General features: G+C 49.7%; 1 protein-coding gene across 1 annotated transcript in view; it reads right to left on the bottom strand.

The window, feature by feature from the left end:
• Positions 1–3,152, bottom strand: part of CCBE1 (collagen and calcium binding EGF domains 1) — a 173,901-nt gene extending 170,749 nt beyond the window's left edge. Inside the window, exons 1-2 of the mRNA XM_028524570.2 lie at positions 2,234–3,152; positions 1,750–1,830 (exon numbers count right to left, since the gene is read on the bottom strand). Of these exons, the coding sequence (XP_028380371.1) occupies positions 1,750–1,830; positions 2,234–2,364 (212 nt within the window). The 5' untranslated portion in view covers positions 2,365–3,152. The remainder of the gene's footprint in view (positions 1–1,749; positions 1,831–2,233) is intronic.
• Positions 3,153–20,083: the final 16,931 nt, after the last annotated feature.

The following is a 20,083-nucleotide window of genomic DNA, read 5'->3' as shown; positions in this document are numbered from 1 at the left end:
GCTCTCGACTCCCCTAAAGGAAGTAACTTAAACCCCCCAAACTTAATATTCACAGGGACTAACTACTCTCTCCAACTAGAAATATCCTCTTCCATTCCTTTGAATGAAAACATATCAAGCACCGCTAGTGTCTCTCGTGGAGACTCTAGGTGTGAAAGAAACCCTGTTTGAAAAACCTGGGGGCAGGGCGGAGGGGCACAGTGGCAGCCTCATGAAGGAAGCCACCTAGAGCGTTCCCCAGGCACCCCTGGTTCCTGGAGACCGGACGTGCATTCCGTAACTGTCGCTGATTTACGTGCAGTCTGGCCTTCAGGGACAGGACGAATGAGCGAACCATCTCAGGGACACTGTCCCCATTAAGCTAGAGGCTTCAGGAGGTGGGGACGGGAAAACAATGCGTCCAAAGGAACGCTGTGGTCATGGGGGTGACACACAGGGCCGGACCCAGGCAAACGGTCCCCGTGCCAGCACCACCGGGCCCCCTCCCCAGCTGGGCGACCTCGCTTACCCAGGCAACCCCTCCCACTGAACCTCAACTGAACATACCTCCCTCCTCCTCCTCTAACCCGTGCCTACTGTTTGGTGTTCACCACCTACGTCCCAGAAAAAGCAACCCTTCCCAAGAAGGGACCTGTTGAGTCACCTAAAAGGTCATCATCATTCCACTGCCGAGGACAGATCTTAAAGCACGGTAGTGATGTGCTGATGGCGTCTCTGTACCACTAAATGGAGCAGCCCTGAACCAGCTACACCTGCACCTTTGAGCGCATGCTGCCACGTTTCCTGCAGCTGAAAACACTGTGGCTGATGTACCCGCTATGACATGATAAATAGCAAAACTGCCTGTTAGGTTCACTCCTGGGGGTTGCAGCATTACCCAGTACAACCCAATACTTGTCTTGGCATCCCAAACAGTCTATGGTTCCCAGAGACAGAGTCTGGTGTGGGTGTGGGATCCCAGTACCTTCCACAGGCCCTTTAAAAAAAAGCAGGCTGCTCTTGAAGGCTTGAGGGTGCGTGCCTGCTCCATCCAGCGAGAGTGGGGAACAGAAGCCAAGACTTCAACGGTGAAAAAAACACATCAAGGCTCACCTCCGAACAGCTGCGAGCAGCGAACAGCGCCTCCCTCCTTTTCTTGAGAGTAAAACCACCTGGGGAGCGTTTTCCAAACTACAGGCTCCCCCGCTCTATCCAGGCTGAGTTTTAACAAGCGCCTGGGTGATCTGCGGGCCGTATTTTCCAAAGGCTCTCCCTCTGCTCAACCATCTCGACGTTTTCTTCTTCTCACTCAACACACCCCATATCTACCGCCTGCAATCCTCCCCCCATCACTTTGCCCACGGAGGCGGGGACAGTATTACACTCTGTCCCCGCAGAAGGTCACAAGACCGCGGAGCGCCAAGGATTTACTTGGCGTTGTGTTTTCAAAACAAGACAAAAAATTCGTCTTTGCCTTACTGTTTACACCCACAGTTCAGTCCACTTTCCTTATAAACTTTCCATCTTTTCCTCTCCATTTCCCCCACGCAAGCATTCCAAAGACCTGTGAATAGCCTCAGGACCTTAGGACACAGACTCCAGGGACAAACTCTAGGGTGCCCGTGGTCGCCCTGGCCCAGAAATCACGGACAAAAGTGTGCACCACGGAGAGCTCATCCAGAGTGCTCCCAGCACCACCTTGGCCACCCGGTGCCCCCAAGCCGTCCTGTGCAGCCGCCCTCCCACCAGCCAGGCGACTCCGAGGCTTACCTGAAACACGTGGTGAGCTCGCCTGAAGCCTTCAGACACGGGTATTTGGTCGTGGTGATTTTGTTTTCTGAGCAGACTTCTCTACGAAAAAGAGGCAAAGCCGTTGGTTCTCCGCGTGGGAGCGTAGGCCAGTGCGCGCTGGGGGATCTGCGTCCCGGAGCGCGGAGCAGGCTCTGAGCCCCGAGCGCGGACGCCCAGCGAACTCCGGGGTCAGGGGCGGGCCAGGCGAGGGTCCAGTCCAGGGAACCCAGCCCCGGGCAACAGGAGCTGAAGAAGCGGATCACATGAGAGCTGCAGGAACTCGGGGCAAGGCGGCACGGTTGGGGGAAGCGCAGGCTGAGGGCGTGGAGGTTGTCACCCGGGACAGTTGAGCGCCCAGCGGACCACTGACGGAGCGAAGGTGCGCCGATCGCTGCGGAGGCGGGGGACACCGCCTGCACCCCGACAGCCCGGCGTGCACCAAGCAGGAGCTGGCAGTGCTTACCTGTCACTGTTCTCGGGCTCCTCGCGGTAGCTCCACGTGTGTCCCAGAGCCAGGAGCAGCAGCAGCGGACCCAGGCTCTTGGGCAGCTGCCCCCTCGCCGCTCCTCCCCGGCTCGGAGGCGGCAGCACCATCGGGGACGCTCCCGGCTTCTTCCCGGCGCCTGAGCCCTCTCCCCGCCCTGCACCCTGCTCCTCCGCCGCCGCCGCAGCCGTCCCTCTCCCCGGCAGGGGGTGCTAGAGGGCAGGGGCTCTTGCGCCACCTGTGCGAGGCAGAGGGGCCCGGAGTTTGCGAGGCTGGGGGGCCAAGGTAGGAACTGGGGTGCAGAGTGCAAAGTCGGTAGGCCGGCAGGTGAACGCGGCTCACGGAGTGCCCTGTTGGCGCGAGGGCAGCAGGGTGCAGGCCGTCTCGCCCAGGACCGGCGCGCCGAGTTGACAGACTTGCTCTGTTCAGCTTTGGGCTGCGCCCTCCCTCTTGCCTCTTCCCGGGCTGCGAGAGAAGGGCAGGGTGCGGAGAGCAGGCGGCTGCTCGCATTTTACATCAGGGTCGCCCGACCAAGAGGAGGAGGAGCCGCTTTTCCCCGGGGGAAAAGGGGGGGCAGAGGGGTTAATACGCTTCCTTCCTGTCGTCAGTTGATTTCTAATGACCAGAGTCAGGACGTTTGCTTTCTCGCCTCGAGCGCCTGCCCCGGGTTTTCCCGCCGCCCAGTTTTCTCTGCGCGGAGGAAGGAGTTGTGGAGAGACTGCAGCGGCTCTCCCAAACGGCCTTGCAAACCTGAGATAGCACGACCTCCAGCCTGCCATTAAAATCCCTTAGAAGTGCCCCCCGGTCGCTCCTTTTAAGAGCCGCTAGCTTCTTCCTAACTGAGATCGAAAGAAGTAATGAGCTCCTAAGGCCTCTTTGTGGGTATTTTAAATCCTCTTGCCCTGAGCTGCTTTAATGCTGTTTGAATGCCACGCACATACGTGAGAGCTGGAAACTCCTGGAAGATCAGCTGAGAGGGTGAAGGCCCCCGCCCCCCATTAACACCGTGGTGTTTAGGGGTAGCCTGAAAACCAGGCTGGGGGAAGTCAATCAGCTCCTTTGGAGGCGACTCAGCTGTAAATTCGTCAAAGTCTGCATCTTAACACTTCGTCGCACAGGGGAGTTCCCGTGCTTGATAAAGAGAAACTCATGATGTAAACGTGCCCCGCAGAGCCAAGCAAGTGGCCATGGCCCCGAGAGAGCCGGAAGAGCGAGAGGCTGCAATGCCCAGCCTCTAACAAATCCCCAGCCCTGCACCTTCCAGGACCATGAGATGAAAGGGTAGTCTGTTCACAAGTCACGGGTGTGCTAACCGGTTAGGTACACAAGCGTTTTCATTCAAAATATTCTGATCAACTGAGAATTACCATACACAACCCATACACCTTGACATTTTTAAACAGCTACAGCATGCATCTATATTTTCCAAAGGGTTTTTTTTCACATTTATGATTTTTGTTAGATATTCAAAATAGCCCTTGAAGCTAGGAGTCTGACTTCCAAGTTCAGTGAGGTGTTTTTTTCTTCCTGCAAATCTCACATAGACATGGAAGACCATAAAACACACAAATATTAAATTATGGAGCTAAACGACATAAATGAATTTTCACGTGGTAATTCAGAAGCCTCTGCAAAGCTTGCAAAACCTGAGAGTGATGGTTGTGGAGTAAGGAAAAAAAAAACCCACACTAGATTTAAACCCAGTTTGTGGGCTTCCCAGGTATGCGAACTTGGGCAGGTCACTTAACTTTTCTGAAACTCAGTTTTCTCATCTGTAAAATGGGGAAACCTCCTTCATAAATGCTCGTGAGTATTAAACGGGGTGATGCATACAAAGCATTTTCATAGTGCCAGGCATATATTGAGCGCTCAGGAGACATTGTTATTTTTAGCATAAATTATTGTGCAGGCTTTTCAGCTTTAAGCTTTCACTTTCTGGGTATCTCGGAGTTTATTTCACAACAGTTGTTTGGGGTCCTAAAGAGGCAGGTATCTCTCTCAGCACATGAAAAATGAACCCACCCTGGAGCTCGTGGAAATTGTTATCACTTCAGAGTGACCCACAAATGTGTTTATTCTTTACCTTGCAGGGAAGAGGCCATCCTACAGCAGGTCCTGATTTTATTTTCTTACCAATTGTTCTATTTTGATAGCTTTCCCTCCTCATCTTTACTCCTTTCGTTTTCCTGCAGTTGCATTGTGGATGTCGGTTCCACAAATAATAGAGAATGGTGTAGGAGATTAGCTATCAGCTTCACTAAATGGTTAATAAGCCACATATGGGGACATGCAGGCTTGCAGAGAAAGTGAACCAGGCTGCAAATGATAAAAGTAATTATGCACAGCTGTGCGGCAGAAGCTTGGGGACAGAGCCAGCTCTGCCACCTCCTTAGTGTGAGCCCCCCACACTGAGCACAGATCAGAACGAGGCGTCAGAGAAGGTGCTGGGGCCAAGCGAACAGCCCAGGGGTGCCCAGGGAGGCAGTCCCAAGGGTGGGTGGTCAGAGCGTTTCTGGAAGAGGTGAGGTGCAGCACAGACCTTTTGAAAACCTTTGCCTGGAGGCCTGGAACTTACACTAATGGGCAGCTCCTGACAGCATGACCTTTGGTGTCCGGCTTGAGGGGCTGGCTGGAGGGCAAAGCCGAGCAGAAGATGAGGCTGCCACGTGTGGCTACCAGTCCCCTGCGAAAGGGAGCTCTCCTGTGAAAGACAAAGCCCGCATCTGCTCAGGCTGCGGCCCCAGTGGGACAAGTCAGAATGAGGCTGAGTGTGGCAGGGAGGGTCGTGCTGGGCACTGATTGGTCGAGGTGAAGTAAGGGGACGAATCATTTCCCCAGGTCGTAAGGACTGCTCTGAGGTCCTTCCCAGCGTCCCTCTGTCTGGTCACATGGGAAAGTAGCCAGGCGGTTGCTCCACCTTAGGGCTCAGGAGCCGAAACATAACTTAGGTCAAGATGTTATCTTCAGCCTGCCAGAGGTCTGGACCTTGTGACAAATATTCAGGTCCCCGGCTACTGTCCTCTGCTGCCCCCTGCCCAGGGCTGCTGATTACTCGGAGGAAAGGCTAGGTCTCTGCGAGGGGTAGCCATGTAGAAACAGAGAGAAGATTTCTAGAGCCGAGCTTCGAAACTAAATTTAATCAAACACATGAGGCCCCTCGATTTCAACCTCCTTCATGAAACACCAGATGAGCGCACTCACCTCCTGCCTCTCCCGACCAAGTGTTACGAAGATTAATGACATGGACCTAAATGCTCCTCCGGGAGGCCCTGTATGATTATTTCTTTTCAGCATACCGCTCTCTGCGATGTTTTCCACATCGGCCTGTCAGCTTCCCTGAAACAAACCAGAGGGTGCGTAGTTATACAATTGACCATGGCCTGGGCTGCAGGCCTGCGTCAGGGGCTTGAGGGCACGGACCGTGCTGTGTGTGAGACCCCCTGGTGGCCCCGGTGTTGTTGAGGAAAGTGGGGGGAGGGGGGAGACAGGAGGTGGGCGGAGAATACAGAAGCCAGCATGCAAAACTGGAAAGAAAAAATGAGAAGGAAAGCTACGCATAGAACAGAGAGTATCCTTATAAATACAACCAAGGACCTCTTCCCCTCATTTTCTTAGCTTTTATTTATTTTTAATGGAGGCAAAATCTACATATAATTTATTAGTTTCAGGGGCACAACCTAATGATTCACTCCATAGAGAGAGAGAGAAGTAATCACGACAATAAGGTCAGGTAACCTCCCTCACCACACAAAGTTGCAGCTTTTTTCTTGTGATGAGAACTTTTAAGATCTGTTCTCCTAGTAATTTTCAAATCCCCAATACAGGATTATTAACTGCAGTCACATGCTGTGCATTCCAGACCCATGACATTCATTTTATAACTGGACAGTTGTGTCTTCATATCACCTTCGCCAGTTTTGCCCACTCACTTCTAAGCGGCTCCAGCATCTCGTTGGGAGAAAACCAACACAATATTAGAAAAGAGATCACTAAAAAAATAATAATAAATTACTCTTTAAAAAAAAACACCAGCCATGGGGAGCACAAATCATTTCACTAGTATTTGTTTGTTTTACATTTTCCTAATTAAAAGGATTTCTGGTGACTGACAAAAAACACATACTATTTTACAGTATGCGTATTTCTTTATATATTCTGTATAGTATAGAGCAAGACTGAATAAAGCAATTAAGGCAAAGGGGAAAAATTAGGGTTGAACAACAAAATGAAGCTGACAGCCCGAGGTCCGTGGGCAGGATTGCATAAGCAGAAAGTCCTGTGCTGTGTTTAAAGCAGATCACAAATCAGGTCTCAAATTCTCAGAAGTCCATTCAGGGCCATTGCATGATCAGTTGCAAGATTCAAGGTAGCCATAAAGGAAAAACCTGTACATTCCTCAAAAAAATATGACATATTTTTTCCTGTGGGCCTTCCTGAAATGTCACAACAGCTATCTACTGCCGGGAAAAGGTCTTCCGCAGAAACAAGACTCCACAAGTGTGGGGAGAGCTCCCACTGACTTGGGTGTTACAAAACGACATCATACCGGGACAATGAACAGGCTGCCTTGATACCTTTCCTTCAGTTTCAGTTTTGATTGACATAAGGCCAGGCCAGCTTAGAGAATCAGGGTCACACCTTGAAAAGTATTGAAGTGCGCCAGCCTCCAAACCATCGGGAGGAAATGCTTGAGGCAAGAACAATCAAACGTGTTCATACAGATAGAGGGTTCCTAGCCCTGCTTTTGGGGTGCGTGCATTATCTTTGCACTTAGTCGACCTTCGCTTTAACCTGCAGTAGATTGGAGCTGTGGGCCTCTGGCATTTTCTCCCAAGACAGGAAGAAATATCTGATTCCTATATTTATGTCAAAATCGCACTTTTTTTTTAGCTGAACTTTGAAATAAATGCAATTTTAAAAGATCAGTTAGCCCTATGTATATACAGGCTGCTGAAAGGAAAAAAAATCTGTGAACCATACAAAAAAGAAAACTTCTTGTTACTTGGTGAAATGTCTCAAAACAATCAAGAAAAGTTATTCATGGGATTTGAATGTCACGTTCTTGGAAGCCCTCAGAGGGCAGCTATGTCTGGTGCTCCTCCCACAGGAGGAGCTCCTTGGGGCAATCCGTGTTGGCGGGCTCCTGCACCAGTGAGGGTTTCTAGACGTGGGTCCTAACACCACCTGATTCTGTGGCTCCCCCTGGGAGAAATGGAGACCAGACCACGGGGACATGCGGCTGGGATGGCCCCATCTCCTGCGGTCCCCACAGCCTGAACAAGGGAGGATGAGGGGTCCACGCCAGAGGTGGGGCTCCCAGCCCACACCCGCAGACTCTGGTAGAGAAAGGCTGTTGGAATTCTCCCAGGATTTATGAACCGGCTCCACAGAGTGCAGGCGCTCTGATCCCACAACTTCTCTGCTTCGCTTGTGTAGGGCTGATTCTGTTTATGTGCCTCAGCCCCATGAGGGCAAAAGTTCTTGTTTAATATTTATTGAGAACTGGGAAAGACTCAGCTCTGTAAAGTTGTATTGAGCTAAGGTGACAGGTAATAGGAATGTTCACTTTAAAAGTTTCCTGGCCTGAGCCAAGATTTCTTTTATGGTGAATAACTCTATTACCCGTGTCGGCAGAGCACGGGTATGAACCATAGTTAAAAATATTTTTTTCCAGGGATATGAGGCTGACTTCACCTCCCTCCTTTAAAAACTGCACTTGGAGAAATAGCATGGGGAAGTAAAAAGAAATTAGACTTAAAAATCAAGTTTGAAATTCAACTCTACCACCTAAAATCTCAACGACCCTGACCAAATTACATAACCTTCCTGAGACCAGGTTTATCCATAAAAAGAATTATAGAAGCAACAATCTCCAAGTCAGGGTTATTAAAAAGAATAAATGAGATACAGAACAGGCATGAAGTCACATCAGAGATAATCAATAATAGTAATATTTTCATTGCTGTTCTTCAATAATTTGGATGCAATTATGCAGCATCATCCATGCTGTCTCATCTAATTTGTTTTCCATGAAAGATCCTTGGTGAAACAGACGGCCAGGAGCAGAGATGCCCTGCCACAGAACAGACTCAACTAAGTAGCGGAATCGATATTGGGGTTGTTACCATTGTGCTTTAATTAGACGTTAGGGAGCCACTCAGGCTCTGGGTAAGTTAAATCAATAACAGTTGCTAGAAATTAGTATGTATATACTTCCCCATGGAGAAGAGCTGTGCTTCTGGGTACCATGTCTGTCTGACTTTCATACATTTTAAATCAAATCATGGTTTAAATGTATCCCAGGAGCTGGCTAGTTAAAACCCAGTGAGGGGGCAGGGAGGCTGGGTGAAAAATGTGAAGGAATTAAAGGGGAAAAAACCTCATAGACAACAGTATGGTCACTACCTGAGGAAGCTGGAGGTGGGGGAAGCAGGAGAGGGGAGAGGAGGGATAAATGGTGGTGGAGAGATGGGACTTGGGCTGGGGAATACACAGTACAATGTATAGATGATGTGTTATAGAATTGTACACCTCAAACCTATGTAATTTTACTAACCAGTGTCACCCCAAACATTCAATTAAAAAAAAAGCTGTGGTCAGTCCAAGAGTGGAGGGAGCCCCCTCTTTGAATCCTCCCACTGGTGGGATTGTGTTATTTCCTGCGGGGCTTTTCCAGTGGAGTCGGGCCTGGGATGTTGGCCCCAGTGTGCGGGGCCCCTGCCCAAGGAGGCCACGGTCTCCCTGCAGGGCAGCTAGGTTTGAAGAAAACGTGGCAGTCCACATGGTACAGCTTAGAGTTCAAGTTAAAGGTTGTTAGATTCTAATAGAATATAGGATAACATTTCTTAACTGAAATGGAACCTGTTTGTAATATAATACCAAAAAAAAGCCACATTCCTACCAACTTTTAATGGATAATCATAATTTCCCAAGAATTTGGCCCTCCCAAAACCAGCAAATACTTATTGAGCACTTGGTACGGCACAAAATATCATCTCATTTAATCCATATTATAGCCCTTGTCACTGAGTCTATTATTACCTGCATTTTACAGATGAGGAAACTGAGGTAGGGATTTTCATGAACTTGCCTCAGGTGCTGAGTTATCAGATACTGGGTAGGGTTTGAATTGGGGCCCTTGGGGCCCCAGGGCTCATGCTCTCAGTACCACACGAAGCTGCCCTCAGGGGAAGTCAGCATTGGGCATTTTTCTCCTAAGAGCCAGACTACATCCAGGGAGTTTGTGCAGGGATGTAACGAGAACCAGAGAGGAGGGCCCAAGGGCCCCGCCATAACCAGTCACCCTGAGAGTCTAGGATGGGTCATGCTCAGGCACAATCCTTCTGCTGCTGTTCTACGCCAACCAGCCGGCCGTAAGTTCTCACCTTTGTGGGTCAGCTGACCCCTCTCTTGGCAACACAGCTGAACTCTAGCCACCAGGCCTGTTCTCGGAGAGCCGACAGTCTGCTGGTGTATGTGGAACTGTGGCCTCAGGTTTCTAAACTCTTGGAGCTCTGGCCCTTTTGCAAACCGTGCTTCCAGCTCTGGAGCTGACACGAGTCTTTCTCAGACCTAGAACTTCCACGGATTTCGGACATTAGGAAAGCTCTTGAGGGAGGGGTGGTGGGTTTCTGTTTTGAAGACTTCAGAGTCCAGCATAGTCCCATACACGGTCCTTCCAAATGGGTTCTTCTCAAAGATCCAGAAAGAACAGAGGAGGGTAAGTAGTGGCAACCCAGGTTTGGCTTGGGTGTCCAGAAAACTGGACGGGTTTTCTCTTCCAGTGTGGTATTGATCTTCCTCTCTGCCTCCCTCCCATCCTCCCTTCCCCCACCCCCAGCTCTCAGAGTTTGTTGGCTCGTCCGCAGGGGATGTTTACGATCTGCACGGGTCTGCATTCTTCAGTTCTAATCTTCACCAACAATGCAGAAGCCCCAAGGAATGCCAGATAAAATAAGCTGCCTTGGATCAGATTCGCTTTTTGTTTGGGGCCTATCTGGGCAATTGTTTACCTTCTTTCTGCTGGCTCAGCGATGTTTAGACCTGAGTGTCTCTTTCTCGTGTTGTTTAATTGGTTTGATCTCTGGTGAGCGTCCTGACGATCCATCAGAAAGGGAGTTAAGACCTTTGGAATCTCTCCTCCAGCATTTATCTGTGGCATAATTATAATGAGCCTGAAAGTCACGTGTGTGCAGTTTGACATGTACTTGGCTCTTGCATCTTCGCCACCTGATAGATGAATGGGCCCCGACCCCTCATGTCAGGGCCCCATCGTTTAACCCCAAGAGTGACCTGCTTTGAAGTCAATCCCCTCTCAGGCTTGCATCCGTCCTTCTGGGCCTGTCATCCCGGCATTCCTTTCGGGTCCTTTTCTCTCCTGTTTCTGCTTTTTGCTTGCCTTCCCGTTTGTTCCTGTCTCTCATCGGTCACTTTTCTATTATATTCCTCCTTCGGTCAGATTCTGCCCTTTCACCCACCGACTTTCACTTTCTGTCCTCTGGCTTGACCGGCTTGTCCATGTTACCTTCTTTCTGTTACTCTGCTCCTCCTAAAAGTCCATCCTTCCCCAAGTATCCAAGTCTCCGGTATACGCCAACCTTGCTCCTCTGTCCCCCTCAAAAATCGCTGATTCTCAATTTGCTGGCAGTGGGGAAACCACACCGGGTGTTAACCTTCGTTTAGCAACCTCAGTCCTTGAGTTCTGGCTAAGAGAATTCAGAGCCACGACCCCAATTATAAGAGACAGTTTATTTAGAAAGTCACAGGGGTAGAAAAAGTGACCCGTGGAGGAAGGGAGCTCAGGAAACAAGTTACAACTTAGGAGGAAGAGAGACAAAGAACACAGAAAGTGCTCCTTGAGGAAGAAGAAGGGGAAAGATGCAGGCGGGGGGGGGGGGGGGCACGCCGGGGATGCGTTCCTGCTGGGGCAAGAAGAGGGTGGGCGAAGGCACAGGCATGCTCCACAGAGAGAGCCAGGGCCCCGGTACCAAGGGCTCTCATCTGGAGGCCTCGGGGGAGAGTCCCAGCAGAACATTCATCAGCGTTCCTGGTAAGTCCCCCATCAGGTCTCTACTGATTAGTCAGTGCCAGGGGGTCACTGCTCTCTGCAGCTGGACCCGATGTGGGCCGTGGCGTCACTCCGTCTGACTTTGCTGCTCCTCTGGGCCTGCAGCTGAAACACAGCTGAAGCCTGGATGTCATCTTCCGGGGACGAATGCTCAAGGGAGTGGTGGTGCAAGGGCTTGTAGTTGTGCCTGTTGCTAAGCACCCGGGGTTGTCCACCCTGGTGACCGTCTGCCCCCGGCCCGTTGTCCTTGCCCTGCTCATTCCTACCCAGTTGCTGCTACAAACCGGCAGACAATCTGTCACCCAGCAATGGCCGGGGACCTTCTAGTTGTCCCAGCTGGGGGAGGTGGGTGCTGCCGGCCTCTAGTGGGTCGCTCGCTGCTCAACCTCCTGTAACGCACTGGGCAGCCCCGCTGTGCCGTCTCACCACAAAGAACCGGCAGGGTCAGAAGCCAGTCGCGCCCACGGCAGACCTCTGTCCACCTCACAACTCTATTTTTATCCCCTGTTTCGAATCCCCAGTTGCCTAATCCCTTCCCTGCCCAGCCTCCCTTTGAATTTATTTCCCATTTTCCTGTTATCACTTCCTCTGGCCACGGCAGCTTCCCCTTGGCCGAATCTGCCTTTAAACTTGGTCAGATCTCACCTCCTAGACTTGCCCTCCTCCGGCCTCTGTGCTCTCCCTTTATTTAGTTCAGCAGCTGCCTTCGCTCTCAGCTGGAGGAGCTGTGAAAATATTTTTCTTAGGATTCTGTTGCAGCTCTTGGGCTTCTGGATTCAAAGTCTGTTGAGCATGTCACATGTGCCCAAAGGTGCCACCAAGCCGTCACCTACTCTGAGCATCCTCCCTCCTTCCCGCCACACTTCCTCCCGCTCACCTGCTACTGGCCACACTTTCTCCCGCTCACCTGCTCCTGGCCACCCAGGCTGCCGCCAGGTCTTCATGATGTCGGTGGCTGTGTTGCTTGCACGGGTGTGGCACAGCGGTACTGGCTCTTTTCCCGCTGTAAGAGAGGGGAGAAATACCTTCCCCTACCTCCATCCATTCACTGAAAAACGAACGAGTGTTTGCTGTCTGGAAGGCCGTCCTGGGTGTGTTTGTAATTGAAGTAAATGAGAGAACGCTGCCTCTGGGAACCCCAGCTCTCACGGGGAGACACGCAGGATGACCCGCAAGCACACTCGGCGTTGCAAACTGTGACGGAGCTCCACATGCAGGAGGTGTGGGGCTGCGGGAGCGGAGAGGAAAAAGGAGTTCATAGTAGCTCCCCGCAGCTGTTCTGAGGAGTTAGCACAACTCGGTGCCTTAAAACAACACACACGCACTGTCTTGAGGTTCTGGAAGTCGGAAGTCTGAAATCCGTCCCATGGGGCTGAGCTCACGGTGTCAGCAGGGCTGCGTTCCCTTGGCAGAGCTGGAAGCAGGTTTCGGTGGGATGCGGAAAGGAAGGAACCGAAGATCTTACTCGTTTTCTTTCAAGACTCCAGGTTGGAGCTTATTGATGAAATGCTCACAGGCAGAGAACGCTGGATGAGGGCGTGAAGGAAGGAATGGCGGGCAACCCTTCCCGGCGGCAAGGGCACACAGCAAAGCCAGGACCAAGAAATCAAGAAATCCGAGGCCACTAATTGCCAGTTTCCTTTGAGCTGGGTCCTGGTCTCGAACACCCCTCCCTTGCAGACGATGCACGGTGAACTACAGCCATCAAGTTGGACACAAGGTAGCTGGGCAGAATCCTCACAAGAACCCAGGCATGCCGCCTCCCTCCGACTCCCCCAGTACCAGCCCTGAAGCTCCCCTCTGACTGGAGATCGCTGTGTTCGACCCCAAAGCACGAATCGCCCATGGCTCTTTAAAGAGGTCCTCCGCGGGTCGCGACAGCTCCTTCCGTCTGTGGCTCTGTGTTTATTTATTTCTCACTCCTTGAAAAAACTCGGCCCACATTCAGTCAAGCCCCAGAGAAAGGGGTCAGAAGGCAAGTGGCTTAAACTACCTCTCCACTTAACAGCCCCTTCCTACAAACAATATTTTCTTTCTCGAAGGCCACGCTTGCTCTCCAGACCGGGGGCATGAATAAATCAGTGCAGGCTGAGCTGTGTCGCTACCGAAGGAAACGCCCCCCGCCCCGTTGGCAGGCACGAAGGCCTCATCTCCGGAAATCGAGACTTTTATGACAAGTGTGAAAGTTGCTCCCGCTCAGGGATAGGACGCCTTCCCCACCTCCCACCTTAAGGAATTTGTAGTCAACGGTAACTGTTTTGAAGCCGGCTTAATTTTCCTTCTGGCCTGAATTCCCTGGAACCTATAAGGTCAAGGTTAAGAAAACTTAGAGCAGCAATTTAGGGGATTGAAGGAAAACAGCAAGATTTAGCATAAGCCTTCAAAACCCCCCTTGGCACACAGTTCCGCTGGGCGGCCTAGTGGGAGAGGTTGGAAGTTATGGTTAATGGGGTGCCGTGATTGTCGCGAGGTGGCTGCAGTTGCGGGGAAGTCTGCCAGAAGCAAGGACGAGCGGACGGCACTGGGATGGGGTGGGGGAGGGGACCGCTGTGCGCTTCTTCCTCAACACGCCCCCTTGTGGCAGCACCCGTCCTTGGGGAAGCACCCCTTCTTGGGGAAGCTGTGGTCTGTTTTTTGTTTGTTTTAAACCCTCACTGGAGGACGTGCTGATTGATTTTAGAGAGAGGGGATGGGAGGGAGAGAGAAACATCGATGTGACAGACAAACATCCATCAGTTGCTTTTCGTCCACGCCCCAATGGGGGACTGAACCTGCAACCTAGGCACGTGCCCTGTCCAGAAATTGGGCCTGTGAACTCTTGGTCTGTGGGACGGTGCTCCAACCCACTGAGCCACACTGACCAGGGCAGGGTGAGCTCAGTTTTAAGGATCAAGGTAACAAACATTTTTATAAGTATCAGAAAGGAGCAGCGCCTTCCCCGTTCTCCATGGCCAACAAACCACTGAGCCCAACTGCAAATGGCTGCGTCGTTCCCTGCCCCGCTCCCCAGTGGGGGTGGGGGGGGAGTCTTGGGAAATGCCTGCGCGGTGGTGGAGTCCGGAAGCCGGTCTTCCGCATCTCTTGCATTCCCCATCAGTGAATGTTACCCGAAATCCTCTAACACCTCATGTGGTTCGTTCACAAGGGTCAGCTGTTGGGTTATTTCATTTGGGTTTATTTTGCCTCACGGAGAAGTGTTTCTGCGCATAAGTGACACATTTTAGAAATAAACCAGAGAGAACCAGGTCCCCGCAGCAGCCCGCTGTTCGAGTTAAATTGCAACGCTGTAACCTCAGAACTCATGTCCTGGCACGAGTCACAGCTGGCCAAGGTTGCTCCTACTTACTCACTCATCTTCCTCCAGGCTCCCACAGTGTTTTCCTGGAATATGCTCATGGCGGGGCGTGGGGGTGGAGTGTTATTTATAATCTCACACAATCCTCCTCCTCATGCCGAGCACATCCAGGGGTGCTTTCCACAGGAAGAACCACAGCTCGTGTGCGCCGGGAGGAATGCGAGGGAGGTGCCTGGCTGTCCTGCCACCTCCGACCTGCGTCCAGTTTAGGAGAGGCTTGGCCGTCCGGGGAGGGCTGTGCAGGGCCGGCCCCTCCCACAGACTTGTCTGAGCCCATGCTTCAGTGCGTGCCCGACCTTCAGCGGGACATCATGGGCGATGGGTGGCAATGGCAGTGACCAGGATGCTGGCTGTGATCAGATGTGGTGCTGCTCGTTGCATCTTCGAACCTTCACTTTGTGGCTCACGTAACTACGGTCACCCTTGAACCCATGATACATCCAGGAATGAGCACTGGCTGGAAACACAGCCATAAGACGTCTGCAGAAGAGGCATGAGAGACAACTGAAGGATGCCCTTTAGCTGAGGGAATAAGCCAGACTTGGGAAGACGACAGATTTTGGAATTGCCCCCATGGGTTCATACCCATGCTGTACCCTGCTAGCTAGGGGCTGTCGTCAAGTCACTCAACCTTTCTAGTCCTCAGTTTCCTTATCTTTGAAATGGATATGATAGATCCCATTCCATAAGGTAACTGTGAGGTTAGAGAATGCATGAAAGTCCTACCCAGGGCAGCGTGCTGGGCATGTAAAGCGTGCTCAGTGAGCACACCACATACGCGTGTGCACTTAGGGATGACAGAAGCCCAAAATAAGAATCCTAATTTTGCAGAACACCAATACCCTAAGAAAGCCACTTAATTAGCTCTGTGTCTCAGATTTCCCTCCCGTAAACTGCTGTGCCTACCTCACGACAGGGGCAGTTAATGAAATAACATTTAGATAATGCTTTCAATTCTACCAAGAGGCGTAGTGTTAATACAGAAAGTCAGCCTGCTATCCCTCAACTGTTCTAATGTAAAGAGAAATTATCTTTTTTTACATGAATCTCTTTTTTTAAAGGTTTTATTTATTTTTTTTTTTAGAGAGGGAAGGGAGGGAGAAAGAGAGAGAGACACATCCATGTGCGGTTGCTGGGGGCCATGGCCTGCAACCCAGGCATATACCCTGACTGGGAATTGAACCTGTGACACTTTGGTTCGCAGCCCGTGCTCAATCCACTGAGCTATGCCAGCCAGGGCAAGAGAAATTATCTTAACATTTGTAAGTATTTTTGTTGAACTCGTTCTAGGAGGATTTTATAAATTACTCTGCCAGCAAGCTTATTTTACATACTACAGACTCTTCACCCCACGACGGGCATTCTGCAAGCACGGTTGGGTGAGTGCAGCGTGCACGGCTTGGCTACGGGCAACGCCTGTGTGTAATGCGTTTATTAAATGACGATCAATCAAGGAGCTTCGGGCTTGAATGAGTGCTTTCTGAAAGGTCCTGGTGGCCAGCAATTACTTATCAAGAAGGCTGGGGAGAGGGGAGATAAGGAGAGCCACATTGCCCTGCTCTCTTCGCTAACTCGGGACGCTGCCAGCTAGCCTGTAGCTGGAGTGCCTCGGGGCAGACTTTTCTAATCAAGGCTCATTCTGGGAAACATCTTCTCCTTTGGCTCAAGTGCCGCTGAGATGGACTCAATTAGCCAACTCGCAGATCAGACGAAGAGCCAGGGAGATGTGTCCTTTCCAGCCATATCGTTCCGTGTCGCCCCGTACTGCCACTCTGGGTCGCATCGCTCATGCTGAAATTCAGAGAAATCTGGGAGACTCCCAGAAAATGGTAGTTAACTCAGGAGTGCCCTTACTACTTTTGTGACCACTACCCTTTAGGATGCTCTCCTCTCAGAATGCTCACATGATACCCTTGAAGTCTGGAATTTAAACAGAATATGGGTTGGTAAGTGACTAAAAAGAGAACTTTCCACTATTCTATTAATTAAAGCCATCCCACAATGGCAGAAATGTGTTTTTTATTATCTATTCACCCTTTCCAGCTAAGCAAGAGGAGCAGACACTCATGTGGGGAGTTTTGGTTACTTGGGGCTTTGACGTTTCATTTTCTGGTGCAATGGATTGGGTTCCGTCCTTCAGAAAGATGTATTTATGTCCTAACCCCAGGACCTCGGGGTGTGGCCTCACTGGGAACCAGGGTTCTTGCAGATGGAATTGGCTACGATGAAGTCATGCTGGAGTAGGAGGGGCCTTAAATGCAGCATCTCTGATGTCCTCATAAAGAAAAGTCACAGCAGGAGACACGGCCATGTGACTGGTCACAGAGACAGAAATTGTGGGGATGCATCCACAAGCCAAGGAATGCCAAGAACTTCTGGAAAACACCGGAAGCCAGAAGAGGCAAGGAGGATCCTCCCCTGAAGGTGTCAGCAGGAGCATGGCCCTGTTGACACCTTGCATGTGAACTCCTGACTCCCAGAGCTGTGAGACAATGCACTGCTGTTGGCGTAAGCCACCTAGTTTGTGGCACACCGTTAGGGCAGTGCGAGGAAACTAATCCAGGTTTGTACATTTCTTTTAATTCTATCCGATATCAATTGGTAGTATATAAAGGGTTAAGTTAAATCTTCAAAAATTAATCCTTAAACCATTTGCATCTGCTAATACTTGAAGCCTCATCAATAAATAAGTCTTGCCACATCCTGGCCTCAGTGGCTACCCATGGCTCCCTCAAACGCTACACACAGCCCTAGAAGTCCTCATAATGAAAAGCACCTGACACTGTAAACTATGAAAATTCTATGGGTTAAAGCCTTAATATGTCTCCTCATCTAGTTATACAGCCATCAAATGGGGTATTTATCAAACCGTCAATCCTTAGAAGAAAATCTCTAGAAAGTATCACCAGACAAGCATATGTTACTACTAGTTCCAGGATCATAAATAAGCCAGGTATGGACTGTTTTGCTGGCACTGGCGAATTTTGGCTCCCATCCTGATTGCTGGGAACATTGAGTTGTTTTAATCACTGTGTCTTCTAGTGGATGTTGAATAAAACAAGAATTTGAGCACTCTCTGGGATATATCCCCTTTGGCTTTACCTGTTTTTTTAAAAATCTGCTTTATAAACAGTGCAGCAAGCATTATCTCAAGAAGATGGGCAGATAAAGATAAAAACAATTTAAATGAATGATTTGATCGAGGAACTTGCTGTGATGGATTACTTGACTAAGTCAATATTTTGTTTGCAAAGCACATTTAATGACATGGGGAATGCTTAATATATATTTTGGTGAGAAAACTCAGAGTGAGACATTCATGTGTAGTTTTATATTAATTAAGTAAAACAAAATCTGTGCACAGAAAAATATTAATGGGGACAACTCTTGTGTGATGGGATTTCAAGTGTATTTTTAATATTTTATACTATATATTTTTGATACTTTCCTTTTTTTAAAGATTTTATTTTTATTTATTTTTAGAGAGGGAGGGGAGGGAGATAGAGAGAGAGAGAGAAACATCAATGTGCGGTTGCTGGGGGTCATGGCCTGCAACCCAGGCATGTACCCTGGCTGGGAATCGAACCTGCGACACTTTGGTTCGCAGCCCGCACTCAATCCACTGAGCTACGCCAGCCAGGGTGATACTTTCTTTTTTGATACTTTCTATCTATACTACATCCTTTTCCAAATTCTCAACATAAGCAAAAATCACCTCTGTAATCCAAAAGTAATCTAATGTTAAAAGTAAATGCACCAAAACATTAATAGTTGTTTTCAGCATATTGTAAATAATTTTTAATTCTAGTTTTGGGGCTTTCTATATTTCCCAAAATAAGTTTTTAATTAATTTCTCTATGGAAGTAAATTAAAGTTTTTAAAAAAAAATTACATAATTTTATGGGTGATCTAGACATAATAGGGGTCTCTAAGGTGTCAGAGCTGCTGGAAAATGACCCAGCGAGTCAAAGTGAGACTTTGGGATGGTGTCAGAGGACCCACCATCCTGCCTGTCCTGGATTGTGTATTGGCTCCTCCCATTTCCATATTCTTTGTCATGTAACTTGGCAGCTCTTCCCTAAGATGGGGCAGAGAACATTCCCCACCCCACCCCACCCCCAATGCCAGCTAGGCCTTGTGACTTGCTTTGGCCAGTGGAATATGGGCAGGAGTGACAGTGCATCCGTTCGAAGCCCAGGCCTTGCGACGCATCACCTGCTGCTCCCTGACTTGTACGTGTGCCATCATCATGAACAGGTACTCCCGGGAGCAGCTGCTGCTCCCCCAGCCCAGGTGAACCCAGGTCCAACGCACGGTGAAGAGCTGAGCCCAGCGCTAACCCTAACCCTAACCCTAACCCCTAACCCTAACCCTAACCCTTAACCCTAACCCTTAACCCTAACCCTAACCCTAACCCTTAACCCTCCCTCAGGCTGAGGGAGAGCCACCTGGCTGAGCCCAACTGCATCGGCATCCAATCACCCCATCGACCCACGAGCATGACAGTAAATGTCTATTGATGGAAGCGGTTGAGTTCAGGGTGGTTTGTTATACAGCAAAGATGAACTGCTAAAACCACACTGACAAAGACACAGTATTGAGCTAGATGAACAATGGACCAGTATGAGGATTGACAAACTATGGCAAAGTATGACATCACACCCAGTACTGTGAAAGATCCTTACAGTGTAACTTATAAATATAAATGGCTCTGAATCTTGATGGAGCAGGTTTTTGTGAGTATGTGAATTTCCAATGTGTGTGTGGCAAAATTATTGAATGCTATGCCATCCCCATCAAATACTTTGTTGATATTTGTCTTCTGTGGCTCTCAGTTAAACCCATTAATTATGCATTTTTCACTTTGGCATATTCTGGTCCCCACTGAAGAATGTTTTCTTTTTTTGTGTGTGTTACAATCTCCAATGTTTATTTAGCAATACTCTAAGAATGCTAAGAATATTAGCCATTGCCTTAATCTTTGGTCTGCAGACCAAGCCCTTTTTAGAGTGAGGTTTCTCAATCTTGACACCATTGGTATTTTAAGCCAGATAATTCTTTGCTGAGTGGAGTTGTCCTGTGAATTTTTTAAAGATTTTATTTATTTATTTTTAGAGAGGGAAGGGAGGGAGAAAGAGAGAGAGAGAGAAACATCAATGTGCGATTGCTGGGGGCCATGGCCTGCAACCCAGGCATGTGCCCTGACTGGGAATCGAAACTGCGACGCTTTGGTTCACAGTCCACGCTCAATCCACTGAGCTACACCAGCCAGGCTGTCTTGTGCATTTTAAGATGTTAGCAGCATCCCTGGTCTCTACCCACTGAATGACCACAGCACACACGTCCGCCCCCCAGTTTTGAGAATCAAAAATGCCTCCAGACATTTCCAAATGTCTCTGGGGGTGGC

This window comes from Phyllostomus discolor, chromosome 9 (genome assembly GCF_004126475.2).
Source record: "Phyllostomus discolor isolate MPI-MPIP mPhyDis1 chromosome 9, mPhyDis1.pri.v3, whole genome shotgun sequence".
Taxonomy (NCBI): domain Eukaryota; kingdom Metazoa; phylum Chordata; class Mammalia; order Chiroptera; family Phyllostomidae; genus Phyllostomus; species Phyllostomus discolor.
This window is presented reverse-complemented; position numbering and strand designations above follow the sequence as displayed.